Source organism: Rousettus aegyptiacus, unplaced genomic scaffold, assembly GCF_014176215.1.
Source record: "Rousettus aegyptiacus isolate mRouAeg1 unplaced genomic scaffold, mRouAeg1.p scaffold_m13_p_5, whole genome shotgun sequence".
Taxonomy (NCBI): domain Eukaryota; kingdom Metazoa; phylum Chordata; class Mammalia; order Chiroptera; family Pteropodidae; genus Rousettus; species Rousettus aegyptiacus.
The window spans coordinates 13,690,190-13,711,715 of NW_023416308.1; the positions used below are offsets into that span (position 1 = coordinate 13,690,190).

The following is a 21,526-nucleotide window of genomic DNA, read 5'->3' on the forward strand; positions in this document are numbered from 1 at the left end:
GGGTGGAGTGGGAAGAGCCGGGTAGGCCGAGTTCTGCTGTAGGCTCAGCTCCCTGCTGGCTGTATGCCCTGGAACAAGTCTCTCCCAGCGAGGTGTAAGTGAAATCATGTGTTGGAGAAACTGAGCAGGCACCCTGTGAATATCATTGGCCCCAGGGACTCACCAGCACCAAGAACAGCTTTTACACACCCCTCTCCAAGTGGTCTTGCTGTTTGGGAGGTTCATGTGGGTTTGAGGTGACAAGTTTCTTCTCTCCAAGACTATGGAGGATGTTCCTATTCTCCCCAAGGCTGCTCCTGACCTCAGGGCCTACAGCCCAGATTCAGTTCAATTCTTGGCTGTCTTGGAAACAGCAAAAAGTTCTGCCTCTCTGGGAGAGGGAGGCCCCTAATCTGCTACCCTAGCACCCCTCCTTGCTAATGGGCTCCCTTGCCCTTCTCCAGCTCCAGCAGTCCACATGACAGCTGGGCAGCTGGTCCTCAACTCGAAGCAGCCTGATTCTATAGCTCCATGCCTGCTGCTCCTGGGAATGGGATGCCAGCAGGCTCCTGCCCTCACCTGTTTGGAGATGAGTCACCACTGCAGCCATGAAGGGGTTGGGGGGGGGGGGCGCTGCTGAGGGGAGAATGGGCTCTCCCTTGGGTGCTCGAAGCACTTTGTTCTCTGTGAACAGAGATGTTGGAGCTGAGTAGCCCCAGGAAGCCTCGTTCACCTGTCTCACCGTGGCACATGGGGCTGGGAGGGCCCAGGAAGATGGAGGGCCCAGGCCCATCCTCCAGCAGGCTACTGCTGCTGGCCCACCCTCTTGGTCCTCTCTGGGATCCTTCCTGAGGAGAAGGGGAAAAGCTGTTCAGCCAGCATTCTTCATAACAAACCTGAAAACTCAGACCTAGATGCCCCCAGGAAGCACAGGGAGGAGATTGGATGAGATAGGGCAGCGGTTCCCAACCTTTTTGGCACCAGGGACCAGTGATCCCCATGAGAATCTAATGCCTGATGATCTGAGGTGGAGCTGAGCCGGTGATGCTGGTGCTGGGGAGCGGCTGCAAATACAGATGAGGCTTCAGTCACTCACCCCCCACCTACCTCCTGCTGTGTGGCCTGGGGGTTGGGAACCCCTGAGTTAGAGGACACCTGTGGGGTGATGAGCTGTGGTCATTTTAAATTATGGGGAGTTCTTGGTGATGCAGGAAAATACATGTACCGTGTTTACTGAGTTAAAAACTAAGATAAAAATTACATGCTCCTTCATTCATTCTGCTTAGGACACTAGGGTGAAGAGGACACCAGCCCCCTAGGGGGCTGTCCAAGTCCTCCCCTCTTGGCAGAGGTTCCCTCCTCCTCTCCCAGCTCATGCTCCTGCCTGGCTTCTCTCTGGCTCTGCCTTAATTACCCCTTCCCAAACTCCTTGCTCTCTTGGCCCATTACCTGTCTCTTCTGTCCCCTCGCCCTGGATGGCAATCACATGAGTTTCTGTCTTACTAGTAGGGATTCCTGTTGCGAGGGGCGGGGGGTACCTGACCCATCCACATGACCCCTGGTCCCTGGGGTGTGCTTAGCTTTCTGCAAATTTGCCAGGCTGACCTGCCCTGGAGGACCCAGGGGCCACTCCAGAGCACTCCTGAGTCAGACCTCCCTGGCACTCCAAGGGGACTCATCTGGGCGTAAACTCCACAGAGCCTGCCCAGACCTCAGCCCAGATGCCACGCTGGAGACTCACTCAGAGCTCCCTAGAGTTGCACTGAGGTTGAGCAGACTTGGAGGCCAGGGTTTGTGGCTTTGACCTGGAACATTCCTTTTCTGGAGGGTTCACAGGCTGGCCAGTAAACCTGCCTCCCTCTCTGCCTGGCCTGATTCTCATGTGGGCAGGTTTCTCTCTCACCACCCCTTGCTGTGGGTGCTGCAGGAGCACCCTAAGACTTCATCTCATCTCACAGGTCGTGAACCCAGCAGGAGGTCAGGCTTAGTTCAGGGGTCCCAAGGTGAGGTGAGCAGGAAAGATGCAGCCTCTCCTGCCCACCACCCATCCCTGGTCAGCTTAGAGTCCAGGCAGGCCAGGATTCAGGCCCCTGAGACTGGCTGCTGACCTTAAGAGCTAGGTCAGCCATGGAACCAGCCCGCAGGTCGGAGTCCATAAGCAGGCACAGGCCCCTCTGGATGGGTCAGCCTGGGATGAGCTAGAGGGGAGAGGGTCCACTATGTGTGGCAGACCACCACCTGCCAGCTGCCCTCCTGATGCCTGGTCAAGCAGAGTACCCTGGGTCTCAGCACTGTTGGCGCCTCATTGCCTTATCCCCCAGTTCCTCCATGAGGCAGCCAGACCTGGCTCCTTCGAGGCCTGGCTGTCTGCTCCCAGGTGTGGTCGCTCCCTCCTCTTCCCTCCTGCCTTAGCTTCACCGAGTGCCCCAGCTGGACATGGTCCCCAGCACAACAGCATGGGGAAGGGGCTGCATCCGAGTCCATGGGTGTGACAGCAGGGGACAGCAGCAGGAGCCCAGTGGAGTCCCAGAAGACCAGGGCTGGAGAGCATTCCCACAACAAGGGCCCAAGGGACTTGATTCTGAAGCCTCCGAGGCACTCAGGTGCTGGCAGGGGTCGCCAGCTCCCCATCGCTCTGCGGGCCCGTGTTCCGGTCCCAGCCTGCTCCTGCGAGGCGGGGTCCTCAGGTCTTCAAATGCCCTGGCTCAAAACCAAAGTGATTCGGTGTCACGGTCCAGTTCTCTGTGCTTCTCTTTCTACATCTGTAAATCACAGGTCACACCGCCGACTCCCCATTCCATTGTAAGTGTTCAGAGAGGAGGGAGTCTGGCCCCTCTTTCCTGGCCCCACCCCAGGGCCACTGGGCAGCCTTGGGCAGGTTGTCTGAACTCAGTTTCCCCCTCTGGCAAATGAGGAGTGGGTTGGTGACACACTACAACTGTCTCTGCCAGGTGGACATGAGATGAGTCTGAGTCTCCACCCAGCCCCGAGGGCCTGAGCCTCATCCACCTTGGTACAAGTCCATGCCCTGGGTCTGACACACCTTCTTACACACCTTCTTTCCTGCTCTGGCATTTCCAGGCCACTTGTTTTCCCCAGGGGGGGGCCTGTGCCTGTACCCTTGGAGTTGAGGAGAAGGAGGAGCTGTGACTAAAAGGTGGGGTCCACGAAGGTGATTGGTGAGGCTGGGGACAGTGGAACAAACATGGTGGACAATGGCCTGAGTAGTGGCCCAGCAGAGGGCAGTAGGCTTACTGTGATAACCAGAACTGTGTCTGGATCTGTGGCCTCAGGATGCCAAGCTCCGAGTTGGCCCTGGGCATGGCGAAGAGTGTAGCCATAGCCCCATTGGCGAGCAGGGGCCCAGGGTCCAGGAGTATGGGTGGGTGGGGCCTCTAGCCCACACTGGTAGTCAGAGAAGTGTGGACTGACTGGTGGATCAGGAATCTGGGGAGAGGGGAGACCCTGCCCCTCCAGGAAGAAACGCCGCCCCCTGCCCCCAACTCGTGGAACACAGTGTTCTGGAGACAGCATGATCTGTGGGCCTGAGTATGGCCTTGGCCCAGCCACCAGGAATAGTGCTCCATGCCAGGGGGCATCTGCTGTCCATCACCTCCCTGGGGTGCTACCTGCCAGATTGTGGTGACCGGAGGCCAAGCGTCATGGCCCTCCCGCCCAGGCACTGGCCCTGCCCTGCTTGCCATTCCCCCTTGTAAGTAGGCAGTGCGTTTGTGGGCAGCAGCACAGGCTGACCCAGCAGCACCCACGCCTTCCACTGACCCAGCTCCCCAACCGTGGCAGCTGGGCCCACTTTAGGGCTCAGTTTCTAAAGCTCCGTTTCTTCAAGCGCAGCAGGAGGGTGCTGGAGATTCAAGGCTGCAGGGAGGGTTTAGCAACTTGCATCAGAGTCTGGGGCTCCATGAATTATTCAGGTGGTTATAGTCTGTCTCTGTGACCTCATCTGCCAGCCAGAAGCTTGGAACCACTGATGGGTTGGGGGGTCGGCTGAGATGCTCCGGATGAGATGCTTGGTACACAGGCAGAGCTTTGGGCATAGTCCCAGTGCTTCTAAGTGCCCCAAGGCTGCCGCTGTGTGCCACCAACTGCCTGAAGCTCTCCAAGCAGGCATCTTCTGAGCAGGGAATTGAATATATGCCTGTGGAACTGGGTGAGGGGTCTTGGGGGAGGAGGGAGCCAGGTGGGGGTGCAAGACGTAGAGCTGCAGGGCCTGAATCATAGACCCTCAGGCCCTGCTTGGCATCAGTGCTGCCTTCCCTTTAGGGGGAGCCCCATCCCAGACCCTCCTCATGGGGTCACTGCAGCCCCTTGCTCCCATGTGTGGCCATCCCCTACCTGCAGGTGCCTATCCCCTCCCTGGGGTCCCCTTGGTTTGCTCGGGGGCTTCCTTGCCCTCCACGGGCACTGTGTGGAGGTCCGTCTTTTCCTGAGGGGCAGTATGGGAGCGCTGGGGAGTGGGACATGTCCTGGCCATCTTGGGGCTGCTGGTATCCGGGCTGTGGCTGCAGACAGATGCCCAGCACTGCTTACTTAAGCAGAAGAAAGACTTGTTGGCTAGCTTGCTACCCTGCCAGCTTGTGACTCTTCCTGGTGACTCCATGCCCTCAGGCCAGCTGTCCCTGGAGTCCAGCCTCATGGTTGCAGAAACCTCCCCAGGGCATATGTTGTCTGTGGTTCCCTTCTGATTTTCTCTGTACTTATAGCCTGATTCGTTTGGTCTCCATCTTTCCTGAGATAGATGGTATTAGGTTACCCCTGCGTGCACATATCTGGAAAGGAAATGGATTGCTAGGGAGTCGTCCTGTGAAGAAATACAAACCGTGCCCTGGGACGTGTGCTGCAAACTAGACCTACCCTCACAGGGTGTGTCTTAGCTCTATTTGGGGATTGGCCAAAAGCCCCTTAGGAGTCTGGTTCCTGGGCACAGGGACCCTGTACCTGCCCCCGGAGTGATGACCGCAGATGTGCATGGCCCATGGAGAGGCTGCTCAGCCAGGCACTTTAGTGGCTGTGGTATAAGGTGGCCCCCGGGCCCCAGATGTGAGGAGGGAATCCACCTGCAGGCCGGGCTCAGCGGCACTCCGGCAGCGTGGCAGGGGGCAGGCGGCCGCTCACTGGGCCTCGGGTTCCCACCTACAAAATGAGCCAGTTCAACCAGCTAAGTGTGCTTGAAAATGTGCACGATTGTGGAACTCTGATGCCAGCGGATTCCTCAGTGGGTAGCATCCTGGGAATTGGGGCGGGGGTGCAGGAAGGAGGGTGGGGGCGGGAGGGCAATCCCAGAGGGTGAGATATGCAGGCGAGTGGTGACAAGGAGCGTGGCAGGCAGATCCGCCTCAGTGTGCATCCAGAAAGCGTCTTCACTGAGGCATTGCCTCGCTTCAAGGAACAGATGGTGGCCCCCGCCTCCATCCTGTTCCTGGTGGGGCTGGCAGTGTCAGGCTGCCCCTCACAGCCCCAGGTTAGCCCACTTCAGGGGGCAGCCTGATGGGCCATCCAGGGGGATTTTTTTCGGCATGTTCCTTGACTCCTTTTGGCACATACTCCCCCAAAGGGAAACACAAAACAACACAAAGAACAGGTAATTGACCTGTGTCTTTGATTCCAGAACTTGGGAGCAAGAGCAGGTGTTTGGGATCCCTCTCTGCAGAGGCCTTACCCATGCCTCCCACCGTCTGCTGAGGTCGCTGCGCCACCTGGCCTGCCCTGCAGAGAGCCAAATGCGTGTTCCCTCTGGCAGTGCCTCCTTGGCCTCCTTTTTCAGTGGAGAGAGGAGAGCTGGCCCTTGCCTGACCAGACGCCCGGCCCCATGCACCCCTGCGCAGCCGAGGTCCTGCCAACCCCGGTGAGCCTGCCGCTCACTGCCGTGGTGTTGGTGACTGGCCATCATTGCCTTTTCGGTAAGGAGGCACAGCACCACCTGCCCCCTGCACCCCAGTGTAGGGCTTGCGTGCACACCGGAGCTCTGAAGAACATTTGTTTTGCTGACCAGAATTGTCAGAATTGTCTCTCACTTACCTTGGCCTCGAGTAGTCCTAGCAGAGACTCAGGAGGCTAGCTAGCAAGCCAGGAGGACTTCAGAGAAGAGAGAGCGTCACAGCCGCACAAGGGGGCAGTGAGTCCCAAGCTGAGGCAGGAGATGTGTGAGGGCCAGCGTGGCTCAGGCTTCAGCTGAGATAGGTAAAGGGGGCCATTGGTTGAGGCGGTAAACAGGAGGGATGCAGCCACATTATCTTTTTCCAAGCTTGCCCTGGCCACAAGGATGGATTGGGGGCGGGGGGCAAGAGTGGGAGGAAGAGTCAGGATAAGGCCTAGGCTGGGGCAGGGATGTTAGGGGCTTGAGGTGCAGGCTAGGGTGCCATGGAGGGGCAGGGGATGGGGGCAACCCTTGGGTTCCAGCACAGCATGAGGAAGAGGATTTACTAATTAACCAAAGGTGAAACAGGTCACCTTCAGAATTGATGAGCTCCCCAGATGTGTGGACCGAGGTGGGTACCCACCTTGCAGGTGTAGAGAGCAAGCATTAGGCTGAGATCCCCCAAGTGCCTGGAGCCTCCCAAGGTGTTGGCACTATATCTGAGACCCCCGTGGCCCCTACCTGTGCCCACCCCTCAGCAAGGCTGACCTCAGTCCCTGGCAGGCCTGTCTTCAGGCCCCTCCCCTCCTCCAGCCTGTGCCCTGGCTCCACTGGCCTGGATGGCAGGGGTGACATGGGAGAAATAGGGCCACTTCCCAGAGGAATACCCAGAAAAGTCAGCACCCCTCTTCTCATACATCTACCCCCAAACACGATTTGTAGGGACAAATGTAATCCTTTGTTCATCCTCCCTGATAGCTCTCTTATGCGCAGCTGGGAGAGACCTCTGACCCCAGATCACAGGTCAGAAAGTGACCTCCACATGTACTTTGAGTCTCCAGAGGCTCTGAAGGGAAGGGCGGGGGGATTCCCTGAATTCCAGGGTCATCTGGACCCTGCGGTCATCTGTCTGGCGTGGAGCAGAGTGCACTTTTCTATGCCTGTAGAGGAGCGAGATCCAAGAGTGGTTGAGTCACACCCAGATCCCCACTGGGCTGTGGCCCTGGGCCAGCCTCAGAACACACCTTGCCTGCACCTTGGCGTCTCGGCAGGTGTCTGGGCCGTGCCTCCAGCCTCTCCCCGCCTCCTGTGAGGTGCGGAAAGGAACCAGTGGCCAGGGGTGAAGGCTTTCCTCTGGGCTCATTCTGCCTATCGGGGATGGTGAGGGGCCGCCCTGCGGCTGCCTCTAGTGCTGTGTGACCCTGAGGACCTTTCTCTGAGCTCTGCCCTCCCTGGCGTCACTGTGCGAGGCTGCGCTGGCGACCAGTGATGTCTGTAGTACTTCAGAAGGACTGGGCCCTTACTGCTGGGCCTGAGGGGTGACGGAGATGGCACCTTCCTGGCCCGTGCCATCGCACCCGAAGGTGGGGTACCAGGGCTGCACTGGTAGGGACAACTGCTTGAAGCCATCTTGTCCTGAGCAGCTATAGAAGCCACGTCTGCCGAGTAGGAAAATGCAGTGTGAGTGTCAGTGTGCTGGGCAAGGGTAGCCTCAGGCCCCCCGTTTTGTCCGAATGGGGGTGGGGGGCAGTTACTGCCTTGTCTGGCACTGCTGGAGATGGAGGGTGGCTGCCAGCTCCACACAGCCCCCCAGCCTGCCCAGGTGGGCCTTCCATGTCCAGTGTGAGCTGGTGACCCAGCGTGGAGGCTACAGGAACTCAGAACCGAGGGTTTAAGATCCTCTCTTGCCTGAATGGCTCAGGTTGGGAGGTTCCCTGGCTTCTCTCCTGGGACTTCTGGAGAGGGAGGTGCTGTGAACAGTCATCGAGCATCCAGGGAGCGGGGCCCTGGGAGGAGCACAGCCCGGACAGCTTGCCGTGGGCCCCCTGCGAAGAGGAGGCCCAGGCTCTAGTCCTGGTCCGTTCTGGGCAGGAATTTCTCTAGGCCGTTGGCTGCAGGGACCTATCTGGGATCCTGACAGCTCCTTTGAGGCCCTGAGGTCCTGCCCCAGGCTTCTGGCACCATAGTCTTAGGCCTGCTCAGAAGGTGTGAGCTCCTGTTCACTTGTCATTCAGTCCCTGGGTCATCCTTTCCTTCATCACATCTCGACTATATCCAAATGAGTGTCAAATGCCATGCTGGGTGTAAGGTCACCACCAGGAACCAGACCTTAGGGCTGGCAATGGGCACGGTGCCCAGTGCAGCAGCAGGTTAAGCTCAGCAGAGGCAGGGGGCAGGGGGCAGGGGCTCTGAACTTCAGGCAAAGGCAGGCAGGTGGGAATTGGGCATCCTAGGAGCTGCGAGGTTTTTGGTCCCAACCTCGATTCTTTGGACACTGCTGGGTGGGATGCACATTGGGGACGGGGGGCGGTGGGGGAGGGTCCCACACCTGATCCTATCTGGAAGGCAACAGCTACCAGAAGTTCACAGCAACCATTTTGTGACCCTCAGTTCACCTCCAGGAATTAGTCCCATCGCTGAATTCATAACTGCGCAGACATGTAGGCACTGGGCTTCCCCCAGTTGTTGCATCTGGTCAGGCACGACCTGCGTGCTTCCCACAGCGGACAGATCAAGTAAACATGTGCCATGCAGAACAGTCATTCAGAAGAGAAGGGCTCACAGCAGTACATTTATCCTTTTCTGCCATTGATGGGGGGAAGCAAGCGGAGGCGGCTTTACTCCCATCCCCCTAGAGACAAGAGGGGTCGAGGAGCCCTTGATGGGGCAGAGTCCCTCTGGCATCGTGGCAGTCTGGTTGCAGCAGCCGCCTTTATACGCCCACCCATCTATCCCACAGGGCATCTGGCGGATCCCCGTGGACGAGATCGACCGGCCAGGCAGCTTCGCCTGGCACATGAACCGCTCCATCGTGCTGCTGCTGAAGGTGCTGGCCCAGCTCCGGGACCACAGCACCCTGCTGAAGGTGTCCTCCATGCTACAGCGGACCCCGGACCAGGGCAAGTGAGTGCAGCATACCTTGCCGCGTCCACCCAAGGAGGGCATCTCTACGCTCGTGGGGGAACCTAGACTAGCCTGTCTCCTCAGGGGCCTCTCAGTTCCAGAGCTGAGAACCTAAATAGCATTGCCCCGTCCTGGGCATCTGGGGCGAACATCGCTGTAGGTGAAAACCAGCAATAACAGGCCAGCCATCAGGAGGGCCTGGGCCTCAGAGGTAACCAAGGATCCTTCTGCCAGAAAGGATAGGGCAGAGAAGACCGAGGGGCATCTGCTACAGCCGCCACTTGCAGGAGGTGTGGGAGATCCCAGGAGAGCCACAGCTCAGATGTGGCCTGGCCTGAGCCTTCACGCTGCCAGCTGAGCCAGCAGCTGCCCTCCATGCCTGCACTACCTTGCCTCCCAGTGTCTCATTCACCTGCCCTGTGCCAGGACCTGGGGAGGGGCCTCCAGCTGGGACCAGGAGAGCACTGGGATGGGCTCATGGGAGAAAAGCCAGAGGTCCTCAGCGCTCACTGAAGGCAAGCTTCTGGGGAGCAGACCCCAGGCAGATGGGCAGCAGTCTCGGGGCAGGGAGGGCTCAGGCATCCAGCTGAGCTGCGTGGCTCTGACGCTCCGCCACCCTCTCCGGCCACCCCCGTGTGCCTGCAGGAAGTATCTGCGAGATGCTGACCGCCAGGTCCTGGCGCAGCGGGCCTTCATCCTCACTGTGAAGGTGCTGGAGGACACACTGAGCGAGCTCGCAGAGGTATGCCGCCCGCAGCCCCTCTCCTTTCCCAGGTGGCGGCCCAGTTCCTGTCACTCACACACCGGTGCCCTAGGCAGGTCCCCGTGTCTCCACCTGTGGAGCAACAACCCCCCTGCCTCCCCGATGGGACAGATGCACTGGCGCTTAGTGAGGTCCTGTCTCGCTAGGCAGACACGGACTTGTGGTCAGTGAGGGTGGCAGTGACATTCCCCAGGTTGCTCCCGCCCAGGGCTCCCTGTCCCAGCCGGGTGAGCTCAGGTAACAGCAGCTGTAATGACAAAGCAGATGGCAAAGCTGGCTGTTCCCTCACCCAGCTGGCTTCCCACATGCTGAACAAGGCCTCTGAAAGCACCCTGTCACACAGTCCCTTCTCACCCTCTGAGGCAGGTGCAGTCCTGGTCTCATTTCACAGCTGAGCGCCCTGAGGCCCAGGAGGTTAGGTCTCCAGCTTAGCAGGTGGCCCTGTTGGGACCTGTGCCAGGGCAGTCTGCCAGCAGTGCCACCTGAGACCCTTGCCTTGGCCTTTGTGCACCAGGGTCAGATGAGAGCCCATGACAGGGGGACTCGGCCCTGTGCCCGTCGCGGCCAGGCCTGTTCTTCCACAGCAGTGCCACCACCAGAGCCCTGCTGGCTCCTCTCAAGGCTGGAGGTCCAGAGCAGGGAGGACCGTCCTCAGGCGGGTCTCCGGGCGCAGCCCTGGCCCGCACGCAGATGGGCAGAGCCAGAGTGGCCTGGATAGCAGAGGCCCAGGAGGGGCACACCTGGTGCCCAGGGGTGCTCTGTTGTGGGGACGCCAAAGACATGGGGTCTTTGACCTTCCGTTTTCTCACAGGGGTCAGAACACCCAGGGCCCAAGGCCTGTGGCCTCCCCGGAGCCAGAATGACCACTGACGTCTCCCACAAGGCCAGTCCCGAGGATGGCCAAGAGAGCCTCCCACACCCCAAGAAGCCCCCTCTGGCTGACGGTTCGGAGCCAGGGGCCGAGCCAGGGGGCAAAGCGTGTTGCCTCAACCACCGGCCTATGGATGCAGGAGACAGCGCGGACCAGGGCGAGGAGCAGAAGGACAAGGAGAGCCCCCGGGCAGGGCCCACTGAACCCATGGACACGGGCGAGGCTGCTGCTCGCCGCTTGGACCCAGAGCGGGCACTGCCCCTGCCACCAGGCCGCTCTCCTCGCGACCGGGCGCCTGAGAGCCGGCCGGCCGAGCTGTCCCTGGAGGAGCTAAGCATCAGCGCCCGGCAGCAGCCCAGCCTGCTCGCGCTGGCCCAGCCAGCCCCCACCACCTCAGCCCCCACCACCACCACGGCCAGGGTAGGCAGCCACCCCGAGGAGCCACCCCCACGGCCCAGCCGCAAAAGGAAGCTCCTGGAGGACACGGAGTCCGGCAAGACCCTCCTGCTGGACGCCTACCGCGTGTGGCAGCAGGGCCAGAAGGGCATGGCCTATGACCTGGGCCGCATCGAGAGGATCATGTCTGAGACCTACATGCTCATCAAGCAGGTTGGTGGCTGTGGAGTGGGTCCGGGGTTCTCGCTCGGAGGGCCACGCCCAGTCTGCCCGGATGTGCCAGGGCCCGCCCTTGGGCGCGGGTGTTAGATGTCATTCCTGCCCCACCTCTGGTGTCCACTGTCCTGCATCTGAGCTTTCTTAAGATGTGCATGCCACTGATTCAGTGTCAGAAAAACAAGCGCGTCAAGCCATCAGTTTTGTTACAATTTTGTCACTGTACCTCACTAAAACTGAGTGAAATGTGACACCCAAAAAAGAGCTTTCAAAAGTCTATATTCAACCTCAAAGAAAATGAAACCACTTTGCAGACATCTTATCAAATGCAGCACAGGAAGATGGGACCCCTGAACCCCCCGACAGTGACAGGGCTCTGGGGTACTTCTTCAGAGACCTTCGTGGCTGTCAGCCAAAGGTGGCTGCAGCGCCCTCTGTGTGTGAGGAGGCTCTGCTGCCCTTCTGATTTCGCCTTCCTCTTTTTTTTTTAATGCATCAGGCACATAACTTTTTCTCTATTTAAAATGGTTTCCACAAAGTCTATGGCCATGCCACCTCGAATGTGTCCGATCCCGTCTGATCTCAGAAGCTAAGCAGGGTGGATGGGAGACCACCTAGGAAGACCAGGTGCTGTAGGTGTTAAAAAATAAAATAAAGAAAATAAAATGGTTTCCACGGGAAGAACCCCAGAACTACAATGACTGGCGCAAACAGGGTGACCATCATGATATGCAATTTCTTCCCAAACTGTGTCAATTTTCAGTGCCACTTTTGAGAGTGCCTGTTTTATCAACGCCTCACCAGCTTCCAGTGTTAACTTTTGTTTATTTTTGTTGTTGATTAATTAGGATAAAAACAGCCTTACATCCCCTGCCATGGGTGGGCCCTTGCCCCGCATTACCCACCTCAGCATGGCTGCTCCTGACTCTCTAGGCCGTCTCCTTCACCCTGCCCACCGCCCATCCAAGGTGGCCCCCACACCTCCCTGGCCTTGTTCCCACCTCCCTGTGCCTTGGCTCTCAGTCTCTGAGTCAGATCAGACCTGCCCACCACCCAGACCTCAGATTCAAAAGGCCCTGCATCCTGCCAGCCTCAGCTCCAGAGGATGTAATAACACTGCCACAGAAATGATCTTGGCATGGACAGGTGGACCAGAGCTGTGGCCCTAGGGGGGCGGACCCGGGAGATGGATGGACACCTGCCCAGGCTTCCCAGGTCTTCATAGGAGCTAGTCTGCAAGTTCCAAGCGACAGGCCCTCTGACCTCAGGCATTTCCTTGCTCAGGTGGATGAGGAGGCTGCGCTGGAACAGGCCGTGAAGTTCTGTCAGGTGCACCTTGGGGCCGCTGCTCAGAGACAGGTAAGCCTGACCCAGCGGGCCCCATGCCGGGGCCCCCGGGCTGTAGGCAAAAGAGTGGGTATACCCCAGATAGGGACTGTTCCTGTGGTCAGCGGGGCTGAGGAGAGATGGGGGGGGAGGCAACTGAGCCTCACGTCCACAAAGAGCCCCTGACCACCAGCTTGGGTGGGGCACCATCATATGGTGGGTGGAGCCTCGGCAGGCCCAGACCCCAGTTCTGTGTGTGTGACTGGAGGGGTCCCCTCACCTCAGCTACCTTTTCTGTAAACGGGAGGTTGACCTCAACAGGAAAGGTTACTCTGTTTGGGACAGAGAAGGAGGAAGTGATGTTGCAGCCAGATTAAGAGCCAAGCGGGTGGGGGTAGTTAGTGTTTATTCGCAGGGGAGGGAGCAGGATGGTGATGTGACCTCACTGTGTTTTAGAAAGACCCCTGGCCGTTGGGTGGGGAGAGTGGGCTCAGGCAGGGGCCAGGTGAGTGACAGGTGGGGCCACGAGACCTGAGAAGGTAGGCTGCAAGACTTGGTGACAGGAAGGAGGGATGAACCTCCCAGATCTCCCAGATCTTTGCCCGGGAGGGCCCCAGCCAAGGCTGAGACTCTCTCAAGGCAGAGGCTGAGTAGCCAGAAAGGTCGGGGGCCCACGTCCAGAGGCATAGCCCAGGCTGGAGCCCTGAGTGTAGGTGTCCCCAAAGCCCCTGATGTGGAGCTGGCAGAGGCCACAGGCGGGGCTAAGTTCTGAGACCAGTCTGCCAGCACAGGGAGAGTCCTGGCAGGACTGACTGGTGTCCGGGAAGGAGAGCGCACCCATGGGCTGGCCGGCCAGCCCGCATCCCGGGGCAGCAAGGATGGGACCAACTGGATTTGAGGCTCAGAGACCAGGGCTGGGTTGTTCTTTTTATTTATTTATTTTTAATTAAAAATTATTGGGATAATGTCGATTGATAAAATCAAATAAGTTTCAAGCGTGCAGTTCAACAGTATGCCATATATATTGCATTGTGTGTTCATCCCCCGGAGTTAGATTTCTTTCCATCACCAAATATTTGACCCCTATTACCTCTGTCTACCTCCCTCCTTCCTCCACCCACTTCCTCTAGTAACCATTAATCCACTATCTAAGACCAGGGCTATTTTTGAGTAGTTAAGCTGGGGAGGGGCTGCGGCTGAAGGAGCGGGATCTCCCCAGGAGAGGCCCAGCTCAAGGGACGGCCCTTTGGGCAGGGTCTAGCTGGAAGAGGAAGGGAGCAACCTGTCTGAGGCAGGGTGGGAGGCACCACAGTACCCTCGTTCAATATTGCTGAGCAGGCATCTTTCTGCACCACGCATAGCTGTTTCTGCAGGAGTTACCCCTGAGTCAGGGTCACTGGGGCAAATGGCAGGTACTTGCCATTTGAATAGGTGCAGTCTCTTGTCCCCAGGGGGTGGCCGACTGCCCTAGGCCCATCCAGTAGCATGAGCTAGCAGGCCTTGCCCTGCAGCCCTGGGGCTTCCGCTCAGTGGATGGGCCATCAGGCCGCCACTTCTGCCTGGGCTCTGGGTCTGAGGAAGCCTAGGGGTTCAGCCTTGACCAAGCAGGCTATGGACTGCACAGGTGGTCCGATCCCCCAGCCCAGAGCCAGACTCCCTGGAGAGACATGCCCTGCCAGCCAGCAGTCCCCACCACTCTGTTATTGCCAGAGTAACAAAGGGGCTCCCACGTCTTAGACGAGGAGATTGATACCCAAAGAGGACCAGCAGCCTAATATAATATTGTATACAACTGTAATTGAAAAACTAAAAAATTATTTAAAAAAAAAAAAAAAAAAACAGAGGACCAGCACCTAGCTGCAACCTGGCCTGTTAGAGGAGCCCAGGAAATGTATGTAGGGACAGTCAGTCACAGCGGTCCTGGACCCACCTCTGACCTGTGCTAGAGAGAGGTGGCCGTGGCCTTCAGAGCCCGCTGCTCCAGCTCCTCAGGGAGTGTCCATTCTGCTGAGTTGTCATGGCAGCCCGGAAGGAGCTCTGGACATCATTGGAGGCTCAGTGCCATCACCTGCAGCTGAGGCCTAGGAGGACAGGGACGCAGCGCTTAACTTCCCTCTGGAATGTCCGCTCACGAGAGACAGGACTGTCCTGCCCACCCTCCCACGGGAGGCCTGGACTCATCCCAGACTCCCCGCCACCCCGTGGCAGTCTCAGGGTGACCGCGCCACATGCAGCTGGGAATGGCATGTCTCAAGCAGGACAAATGTCAGAAGAGGCAGAGTCCTCGGGGGAGCCTGCTGTCCTGACGACCGAGGTGCCCCCAGCAGGCACGAGAGTCCCATACTGGGGTCCGAGGGCTGGGGATCCACTTACATGCTGTCACATAGCCCCTCGGCTCTGCTCTGTGCTTTACCAGTACCCTGTCCCACCTTGCAGCGTGTCGCTGCGGGAGCTGTGCTGTCACACCTGTCGGGGGAGAGTGGGCTGTCAGTGCAGAGTAGAAGGGGCCCGGTGGCAGAGGGGACTATGTAGACCAACACCAGGAGGCCCCACGGGGGTAGAAAACTGAAGGCCTGTGGTGCAGGTAGCTGCTGGGGCCTCTGAGGCCGGGCTGCAGGCAGAGGGCCAGGTGGGGGACAGCATCGGACACCACACCTTCAGGGCTGCAGTCTTGATCCCAGGGAGCTGACACTTGTGGTGGCACCCCAGCTCCCTCAACCAGTGGCCCTCGGGAATTTGCCCCCGAGGACTGACCTTTGCTACTTCAGTCCCCACATCAGGCACTATGACTTCATGCCCTGAGTCATGGCCGACATACTCCTCCCGAGTTGGCACCCAGGAGTGAAAGGGTGAAGCTGGCTGGAGGTTGTGGCCAGCCTGAGGTCCCTTCGCCAAGTCCCCAGTAGCACAGCCTGGACATCCTCCCAGGGAGGGGTCTGGGTGCCTGGCAGTGTCCCAGGCATCAGCGGTGTCCCGAAAGGTCGCCCGTGTCCCTCATTGGCAGCACGGGGGGCCCAGAGCGTGGTGCTGTGAGTGAGGGCTGCGCTGGTGCTCCTGGGCCCAGACAGGTATCCTGTGGGGCCGTACGGGCTCAGGGCTGCCAAGCTGCCCTTCCTCACCTCCCCTTTGTCCTCACAGGCTGCAGGGGACACACCCACCACCCCAAAGCACCCCAAGGACAGCCGAGAGAACTTCTTCCCTGCGGCCGTGGCCCCTACACCTCCTGATTCTGTGCCAGCAGACGCTCTCCAGCGGCCCAGTGACACCCACACCAAGCCTCGCCCTGCACCAGCTGCCACCACAGCTGGCATCACCTGCCCTTCCTCAGCATCAGCCTCCACCCCAGACCCATCCAAGGACCCCGAGTCCCCCCGGCCACATGGGCCTGAGGCCACCCCCAGCATGGCCTCTCTGGGCCCAGGTGAGTCCTATCCTGTCCATCTGGGATGTGAGGCCTGGCTGAGCCAAAGCTGGGCCCAGGTCCCTGCCGTCAGCTGATACCAAGTTCTGCTCCTTGCCTGGAGAATGTGGGCGAGGGGTGGCGGGAGGGGTGGGCAGCGCAGCCCCCCGCCTGGAGATCCTGAGGAGCACTTTACAGAGGTGGGGGCGGGGGTGGGGGTGGTCTACTCATCAGCCACTAGCCCTGGTGGGCACATCCTGCACCCACCACTGTCTTAAACCAACTTTCTGGTGCCTCAGTCTCCCCATCAGTAAAACGGGGATGATGAAGCCACCCTCATCGCACAGGTGTGGCCAGAAGGGAGAGAGGGAGAGAGGGAGCATGGACATCCATGGGTGTACCCAGGCCTTTGATTTCTCCTCCCACAGAGCCTTAAGATAAATAGATAAAGAGATAAAATAGAAGAAGATTCTGGAGGGGAGAGGAGGTCCTGACCTTGAGCACACAGGTGAGCTCAGGCCTGTGAGCAGGCCCTGAGCCCCTGCTGAGTGGGGTCAGACCTGCTCAGGCCCCCATGCCCCGGCGGGCAAGACTGACCCCAGCCACGATGGTGGCAGAGACGACGGTTGGTAGGCTCGTGAAGGAAAAGGGACAGGGCGAGGCGTCTCCATTAGTGGGAGGGAGGGTGCCCTTGTTTCTTCTAAACCCAGGATGCCACTGGGAATGGCAGCCTTGGGCAGGGGCAGAGGTGGACCAGGGAGGGGCAGATAAGCCTGAGACCTTCCCAGGAGGAGGCCCAGAGGTGGAACCTCAAAGGCCACTGGGCAGGAGCACAGAGAGCAAGGCCTGACGGCCTGGCGGCCTGGCGGCAGGGTGGCTCCCCATGGGCGGGGCGCTCCGCCCCCGCCCCACCAGCCCTCCCTGCTCATCCACACCTGTCTCGTGGAGTGACCTGCCTGTCTTTCAGGGCTGCCACAGGTGGCTGGTGTTTGGCTGGGCTGCCCAAGTTGGGGTGGGTGTCCCCAGTGATTCTCAGAGCTTTCCGGGCTGGTGTCAGGGCCAGGCTAGGACAGGCACATCCCCCCAGAACCTCCTTTCACAGCCTCTAGAATAGTCATAGCACTAGGAAGGAGCAACCCAGCAGGGGCCTGGTTCCCCACATGTGACAGGGTGGCCTGGCAGTGTGGCTGCATCTGCCACTGCTGGTGACCAGCGGGCAGCCCGGAATCGGGGGTAGGTTTGGGCGGACAGGGGGTGGAACCTGCCCTGCAAAGGTGCCCAGAAGACTAGAGGGTGGGGCGTGCAGGCCTGGAGCTGAAGCTGGGGAAGAGGACACACGAGGTCATGAGCCACCTGGGAGAGCAGGCATTGTCCCCAAGGTGTTAGAGAGAAGGGCAGCCTTGGAGGAGACCTTGATGGGTGCTGCGCTCGAGTCCTGCCCCTCGAGTCCTGCCCCAGTGACACAGGATTCCGGCTGCCCTCTGCTCCCTGGGTCCAGGGGAACAGCAGGAGGAGCCTTCTGGGGTGGCTCATCCCTGCCTACCATCGTGTACGGGGCTGGACCCATTGTGTATGGGGACAGAGAGTCTGTGACTGTGATTGCCAGGCAGCGAGACCCAAGGAAGGGAAGGAGTGGCTCATGGCCCAGGCAGCTGGGTAAGGCTCTGTCCTCCAGGACCTGGAAACCAACAGGCAGGAAGCCCTGACTTCTCCACGGCTGCGTTTGTCCCAGTCCCAGGAGCTGTCATTCCTTCCTGGCTAAGGAACGGGGGCCGCTTTACCTGCTGGAGAAGTGAGGCGTGCCCCTGCTAGAAGGGACTTGGCAGGCAAAGTCGGGGAGTGGAAGGGTGGTGGGGCGGGGGGCCGTGGCCAGCATGGCGGAGGACCCAGGCCTGAACAGGAGAGCAGAGCAGAGCCGCAGACGCCTGGATGCTGCTGGGAGCTGAGGGGAGGGTGGAGGCAGGGCCTAGGGGACCTGGGAGCAGGCGACTGCTGCTGACTAATGGCCCAGTTGGTGCAGTCTTTGTCCCTAGGGCCCACCCTAGCCTTGGCAGGACTGAGGCCAATTCCCGGCCCCCTGCCTTGTGCCAGGGAGGGTGTGGCCTGATGGGAGGGCACGGTGCCAGCATACCACTCCATCCACTTTGATCTGAGCTCACTCGTTTGGTTTTGGGTCTCGACCGTGTTTCTGAATGCCGCTCCTGTAAGCTGGCGGCGGTCTTGGCGTTGGCCCCCACTGTGTCAGGTACACGCGGTCCAGGTAGGGGGCTGACCCCGCCAGCGTCCACCTGGGCTGGGTGTGAGTGGTTTCCTGCCAGTGCCGGTCTGGCCCCTGCTGGTCCCTGGGCCACTTGGTGGGGGTAGACAGCTGCCTCAGCCCAGGTCCCCTGCTGGGCATCCCAGTACGTGGAAGAGAGAGCCCTTGTTCCTTCTGCTGGGTGCGGATGTAACCTATAGCTACCTTGTGTCCCCACAGAGAGAGAAGAGCTGGCAGGAGGGGCAGAGGGTGCTGGCTACCCACCCGAGGAGCCTCCATGCAGTGAGCCAGTGAAGACAGCCCCCGAGGACCCGCAGGCAGAGCTGCACCGTTGGCCAGCAGAGGGCGCCCCCCACATAGGCACGGAGCCCACCTGCAGCCAGGGTAAGGGAGGCGGGAGCAGCCCAGCCCCAGCCCCATTGGCCAGCGGCCAGGGTGGGCTTTCCAGCAGATGCGCCTCCCTCACCTGGAACGATGGTAGGGGCTGGCAAGTTGGGGCCTGGGGAGGGCCCAGTGGAGAGATACAGGGAGGCGAAGCCCCAGCTGAAGAGCCTGATTGGGATGCGGTGTCGAGAGAGATGGGAGAGCCCCTCCTTCCATCCTCAGCTCCACTGAGGGGAAGAGCGAGGGCAGGCAGAGCCCAGGCCGCCTATCAAACAAGCATAAGCAGGAGGGGTGCTCATGCCCAGACGGGGCCAGCGGAGGGACAGACACTTGGGGGGAGGAGTCAAGGGTAGGCTGAGGGGTGACCAGTCTGCCTGGCCCAGACTGGCCTTCATGTCTCAGTCAGAGCCCATTCCCACCAGCCACCCACCCAGCCAGGGCCCTCGGGGACTCCCCGGGGCTGGAGCCTGCCCGAGGGGCCAGGCCTGGGCTCTGAGTCAGCCCCACTCCTTTTAAAGCCATGAGGCCATGGAGGAATGTGGAGACTGGCCAGGCTCATGCAGCTCCCCGGAAGCTGCCAGCCTGGAACCGCTACCTCAGGCTCCAGGCACACGAAGCCCCATGCCTGCCCAGGAGCATGAGGAAGACAGTGGACACCTGGGGCCTCAGTGTCCTCCCTGTGGTGTGGACAGTTAGTAAGAAGTTCTTCCTAGGGTAGTCACAGGGGTGTGAGAGTTCATGCATACACAGTGCCCGGAGGGCCTTCAAACTCCCTGGGAAGGCTCAGGGGATCTTGCCTCCTCCCAGGCCCTGGGCTCCCAGAGCACACCATACTGCTGGCAGGGGTGGGGTGTGGGGATGGCCCAGCCCCTGCACCCCCCAGCCTAGAGCCAGAGCCCAGTAGTCGGGTTGGTAGAGAGAGACAGGAGGCTTGAATCCTGCTGGTCCGCACAGGCAGAAAAGCCGAGCAAACGCACCCACAGTTTGATGTAGACGAGGAGCTGTTCTTGGTGCCTGTCCTCCAGAGGGGAAACTGAGGCCCGAGTTGGGGAGGGGAGGGGAGGCCCAGGAGGCGGCGAGTGAGGCTCAGAGCCAGTGGTCCACCCCACAGTTGCCAGCTCCAAGGTGTCCAGCAGTGGGAGTGCCCAGCCACCTGAGTGTCACCTGGGCAAGGCGGAGCCCAGCCGGGCCAAGTCTCGCCTCCTGCCCAACATGCCAAAGTTGGTCATCCCCTCCGCTGCCACCAAGTTCCCCCCTGAGATCACCGTCACGCCGCCCACCCCGACCCTGCTCTCACCCAAAGGCAGCATCTCGGAGGAGACTAAGCAGAAGCTGAAGGTGACCAAGGGTGCTGCGTGGGGGGCACGGGTGGGGGTGAGGGCTGCAGGGGGCCTGGGGCCGAGCCAGGCCACCCTAACCAGTGCCCTGCCTGGTTTGCACAGTCGGCCATCCTTTCCGCCCAGTCGGCAGCCAACGTGAGGAAGGAGAGCCTTTGCCAGCCGGCTCTGGAAGTTCTGGAGACGTCAAGCCAGGAGTCCTCTTTGGAGAGTGACACGGACGAGGATGATGACTACATGGACATCTGAGGGGCCAGAGCCCCCGGCGACACCCTGGGGCCCATGAAGCCCCCCAGCTGCCCAGTCTCCCTCCCGTGTGGTATCCGAGCCGGGTCTGTCCCCACCACGTGGGGCCCAGAGGAGGCTGAGCTTAGCCACATGAAGAAGGACGGATGGGTCGCGCGCGGTTCGCACAGGCCGGCATCCTTTTCTATGAAATTGTGGACTTTGTAAATATGCCCGAGCCCAGCCCAGGGGGCCGTGTCCACACCTCAGCGCCTGGACACGCCAGGCTCTCTGTGTCACAGTAGAAGCGTCATTTAGGGCCGGGCTCACCCCCCTCCCTTTTTTGGTTTCTTTTCTAATAAAGATGGGACAGTTCACTTTGCCTCTTTGTTCACTCCTCGGGCCTCCCTCAGCTGATCGCGGTCCAGAGTTTCTGGGACCCTCCTGCCATAGGTCAGGGTCTGGCCCTGGGGTACCCCAGGGAGTAGGTGAGGGCATTCAGTCAGGAACAGGTAAGCACAGGCTGAGGAGCCGAGCAGAGCGAATCCCTCTGGGTGGCACCGGAGCTGGACCCGGGAGGGGTGTCAGACACATACCTCTGTGTCTGAAGGACACAGAGGTATGAGGGCGAGTCCCTCTAGAGTGAGGACAGGGGGGCTGCGGGGGCAGGCAGGGGCCAGGCCAAGCTCAGGAGCTGGCTGGTACCCCAATGCGATGGCCCTAGAGGCGTTCTGAGGGAAAAGGTCTGCATCAGGAAGGGTGAGCCGGGGGGAGAGCGTTTACCTCCTCCCACGCCTGCCCTCTGATAGGACCAACCACACAAGTTACATAAGTTATGAGGTTCAGTGCAAGATACAAAGATGGGGCCCCTTGTTCAAAAATTGTTAAGAATTTTTTAAAGGTGGCAGCGGAGTGTTAAACCAGCCTGCGATGCTGGCCCTGCTCTCCCGAGCTCCAAGCCCATGTGTTTTGAGGAGGCACAAGTTTAAGGGGACCCGACCTGCCATTCTCTTCACTGTCAACCCCTACTGGGGGCCTAGTCACCACCCTACAGCTCTAGGCTGGCTCTGCCCCCCGGGACTCCCTTCAAAGGCTCTCTGTCCAGGATGGGGATGGGGACCCACCTTGATGCTCTGTGCCCCTCATGGGCTGGACACCTTGTACCCCTGCCCAAGCAGAAAGGCCCAAGGGATGGCACTGCCAGGGTCCCCAGCCCAGGCCTGGCAGAGCCACAGCAGGGACCCGGAGGCGCAGCAGCCTCGGATGGGTCCTCCCTGAGCCTGCCATGATTTAGGCCCTTTGAAAGGCCGCCTGAGGCTGAGGGGCCTGGCAGTCATTCAGGGGACCACTTGCAGGGACCAGGGTGTGGAGGCC

At 60.0% G+C, this 21,526-nt stretch overlaps 1 protein-coding gene across 3 annotated transcripts in view; it reads left to right on the forward strand.

Annotated features, from left to right (window-relative positions):
* Positions 1-20,529, forward strand: part of CABIN1 (calcineurin binding protein 1) — a 135,825-nt gene extending 115,296 nt beyond the window's left edge. For 2 of the 3 annotated variants that reach the window (XM_016126130.2, XM_036220353.1), the window contains exons 30-37: positions 8,814-8,977; positions 9,623-9,719; positions 10,552-11,220; positions 12,508-12,582; positions 15,688-15,970; positions 18,426-18,590; positions 19,702-19,928; positions 20,033-20,529. In XM_016126130.2, the coding sequence (XP_015981616.2) occupies positions 8,814-8,977; positions 9,623-9,719; positions 10,552-11,220; positions 12,508-12,582; positions 15,688-15,970; positions 18,426-18,590; positions 19,702-19,928; positions 20,033-20,176 (1,824 nt within the window). In that variant the 3' untranslated portion in view covers positions 20,177-20,529. The remainder of the gene's footprint in view (positions 1-8,813; positions 8,978-9,622; positions 9,720-10,551; positions 11,221-12,507; positions 12,583-15,687; positions 15,971-18,425; positions 18,591-19,701; positions 19,929-20,032) is intronic. The other variant, XM_036220352.1, reaches the window with a different exon arrangement.
* Positions 20,530-21,526: the final 997 nt, after the last annotated feature.